At 52.3% G+C, this 3,312-nt stretch overlaps 1 protein-coding gene across 1 annotated transcript in view; it reads right to left on the reverse strand.

Moving 5' to 3' along the window:
• The window catches only part of TRPV3 (transient receptor potential cation channel subfamily V member 3), a 21,093-nt gene extending 20,375 nt beyond the window's left edge, over positions 1 to 718 (reverse strand). The window contains exons 1-2 of the mRNA XM_019634659.1: positions 588 to 718; positions 332 to 418 (exon numbers count right to left, since the gene is read on the reverse strand). Of these exons, the coding sequence (XP_019490204.1) occupies positions 332 to 418; positions 588 to 718 (218 nt within the window). The remainder of the gene's footprint in view (positions 1 to 331; positions 419 to 587) is intronic.
• Positions 719 to 3,312: the final 2,594 nt, after the last annotated feature.

Raw genomic sequence — 3,312 nt, forward strand, 5'->3', positions numbered from 1 at the left:
TGATGTGTATCCTTTGTTTGCTGTGCTCTTGCAAAATGCACATTGATGTTTGGTGGCTTAGATGCAGGTATTTTTAATTTACGAATATGGTATTGCATTAAGTTCTCGTTCTGCTGCATACTGTAATGAATGGATATTACTTTTACAGTTTATAAAATGTAATACTCCTCTCCCCCAAAAAAATTTCCTACACATCACAGCCATGGGTCCAGGCATTTGCCCTAGCCCCTCAGAATGGTGTCTTCTTTCTCTTTCCTGCATGGTCCCAGTGCCTGTCCCTCTGGCACCTGCCTGGTGGGCACTGTGGGAGGAGAGGAAAGGCCAGGCTCACCTGGGACTGTTGGGATTGGATGGAGTTTCTGTCATGTCATCCTGAGGAGACTGTGGGGAGTCCATGTCATCACAGTTGCCAGAGATGCTAGAGGGGACGGGGAAGGGAAGAAAGAGGAACCAGCTTAACAACGGACAGTGGTAGCATGCCACAGCCAGGCCTGGCCATGTGGCCCGGGGCCTGTCGCTGCTCACCCACTGGAGCTGAGGACCGGCCAGGACAAGGAGCAGGGGACTGGGTGGCAGGTTGTACTCACCACTGCCGGATGTTGGAGTCCATGGGCTTGGAGAAGATAGGGGGAGAGGTCTTGGCGACAGTGGGGTTAGGCTCGAACCCTTCTATCTCCAGGAAGAAGTATGTGCTGGGGGGACACGCAAGCAAGGCCATTAGAGCTGGGGCAGGGCCTGTCCACCTGTGTGTCCTGCCGCCCTGCTACCAAGGATGTCCACCGGCCCTGAGTGTTCACATGCAACCAGCTCCATGCTGCGCTCTGTGCCCACGTGCCCTTGCTTAACCCTCACAGCAGCCCTGTAGGGTGGGTGCCGCCCTTATCACCCACATTTCACAGGGCTCTTAGGTCAAGCAACTTGCCTGAGGTCACACAGTAGGTAGGTCTGGAGTCAAAGCTGGGTCTGGGTGACTCGTCACTAGAAATATTGGGCAGATGAACCCAGTGGTCGCTATTGGGGTGGCCTACCACCTGAGGGGGTTTCCCGGTCTGCAGCTGCCTCCAGGTGCAAAGGACTCAGCAGGGATGAGGATCNTATTCCATTCACATGGCAGCAATGCTGAATCAGCCTCTGCTCATTTAGAGATGGATCACGTAAGCCTCTAATGTCCGGTGCACATGACCTTATTCAGACAGGGCTGAGCTGGGTTTTCTAGTGAGGGCCCTATGGTAGCCAAGCCTGCACTAGCGTGGGGAGATGACTGGGAAGCTGAGGCTGGCTTTGACACCACTGACGCTCTAAGTGACAGTGAGTGACTCATTTCCCTGGCCTGGGCCTCAGTTTTCATGCCTGCAGATGAGACTCAATGATTTCTCAAGCACCTCCCAGCCTTGTTCTGCCAGGGTCCAAGATGACAACTTCTAAATCCTACGCAACTTGGAGGAGCTGGGCTGGAGCCCTTAGTAAAACAAAGTAAACAGCACTGCTAAACCTCTTCATGCCTTCTCCATGCTGTCTGCCACCCAGGGCTCTGTGGCGGGGGTGGGGGGGGGAGTCAGCCATCACTGCAGCTAGATGGTGGGCATTTGTCCTAGGGTTTACTGGACCTCTCCAAGGGCATCTATGTACCTCTCTTACCAGAAGTTAGAGAGGAGGTCCCTGGCCATGTGACTATGGCAGAATGGCTGGGACACGGTGACATGGTAGGGCAGCTATTCCAGAAGGACACAGCAGTCACCAAACAGGACTTTAGCCCTGCCTGTGAGGTGGTGACCAAGAGGACAGACGTACTTACAAGACAAAGTGAAACCAGGCATCTGAGAGAATGGACTGCAGATCTGAGGGTCTCAGCAGGAAGATCGCAATGCCCTGAGGCCAGAAAGAAAGGAAAAGCTGAAGCCTCTTTGTGCCCCTCACTGGGGGATCTGAGGAAGCAGGTGCTTCCTCAGGACCAAGACTTAGCATGTAAAGGCTCAGCCAGAGCCCAAGTGAGGGGCACAGAGGGGCACCTGTGCCTGGGGGACACAGGAGACCTCAGAGAAAGAGTGCATGCTCCCCCAAGTCTTCTTATATCTTCCGCTCTCACCCTCATCCTCACCACAGAACCTGCAAAGCAGCACAACCATGTAGCTTCCTGCCATTCCCCAAATATGGCCACCTCACTTTCCAGCCTCAGAGCCTTTGTCCATGCTGTTCCCCATGCCTGTCCTGTAATGACCTTCTCCTCCATGTCCTTATGCCCAGTCCTACCAGAGTAAGTACCATCTCTGACTTCAAACCTTCCCTCCCTCCCTCCCCTGTCCCCAGATAAAAGTCATCTACCTTCCTCGGAATCCAATGTGAGCTTTCATAGTCTATCTCAAAGTCTAGATGTTTTTGTCCTTCTGAAATCCCCTATGAGACTATGAGCTCAAAGAGGACAAACCCTCTCTCCCCCTATCATATAGAAAGTGTTCAGAATATACCTGTTAATTTATTGGTTGAATATATGGATGGATGGATCAATCAAGTTATTGGCTGATAACGAGATGGAAAGATGAAAGGATGGAAGAATAGTGGGTAAGGATGAGTGGGTATTTGAATGGATGAATCAGTGGCTGACTCAATGAGAGAGGGCAGGTGATTGGATGAATGTATGGAGGGGAAAGGAAGATGGGTGACTGTGTGGCTGGGAGGGTAGATAAATGATGTAGATAGACGGATAGAGGGGTGCATAGATGAAGTAGGTAGGCTAGGCCTGCTTATTTATTTATTCCCATTTTGTAACTAAGAAACCTAAAGCTTAGAAAGAAAATGGCACCCCTTGGGCCAGCCGAGTGGCTCAGCTGGTTAAGAAGGGCTCACTTGGGAGTGCCAGCTCTGAGCAGCAGGGCTATGGTTCGGATCCCACATTGAGGGCCAATGACGCTCGCCCTCTACAGCTAAGATGATGAACAACAGCTTGACCTGGAGCTGGGCTGCTGTGAGTCACCGGCAACAGCGTAGGCTGCAGTGGGGCTGCAGTGGGCTGCAGTGGGCTGCCTTGAGCTATGTGAGCGGCCGGCAGCCAGTGTGAGCGGCCGGCAACCGGTGTGAGCTGCCGGGAGCCGCTGTGAGTGGCTGACCAATGACCAGTAACCGATCTGCCTCACCCGGGAAGAGCACAATGATCATACCAACATGAGCCAGTGAAGCGAAGTCCTCCACAACTAGACTGAAGAACAAAAACAGCAATTTGTCTACCTGTCTGTTCCCCTTCCCCGATTCCCCAACGCTGTTCTCCTCCCCCAATTCCACAATAAAATCTTTAAGAAAAGAAAAGAAAATGGCTCC

The sequence above is a fragment of the Hipposideros armiger genome, unplaced genomic scaffold (genome assembly GCF_001890085.2).
Source record: "Hipposideros armiger isolate ML-2016 unplaced genomic scaffold, ASM189008v1 scaffold_1792, whole genome shotgun sequence".
Classification (NCBI taxonomy): domain Eukaryota; kingdom Metazoa; phylum Chordata; class Mammalia; order Chiroptera; family Hipposideridae; genus Hipposideros; species Hipposideros armiger.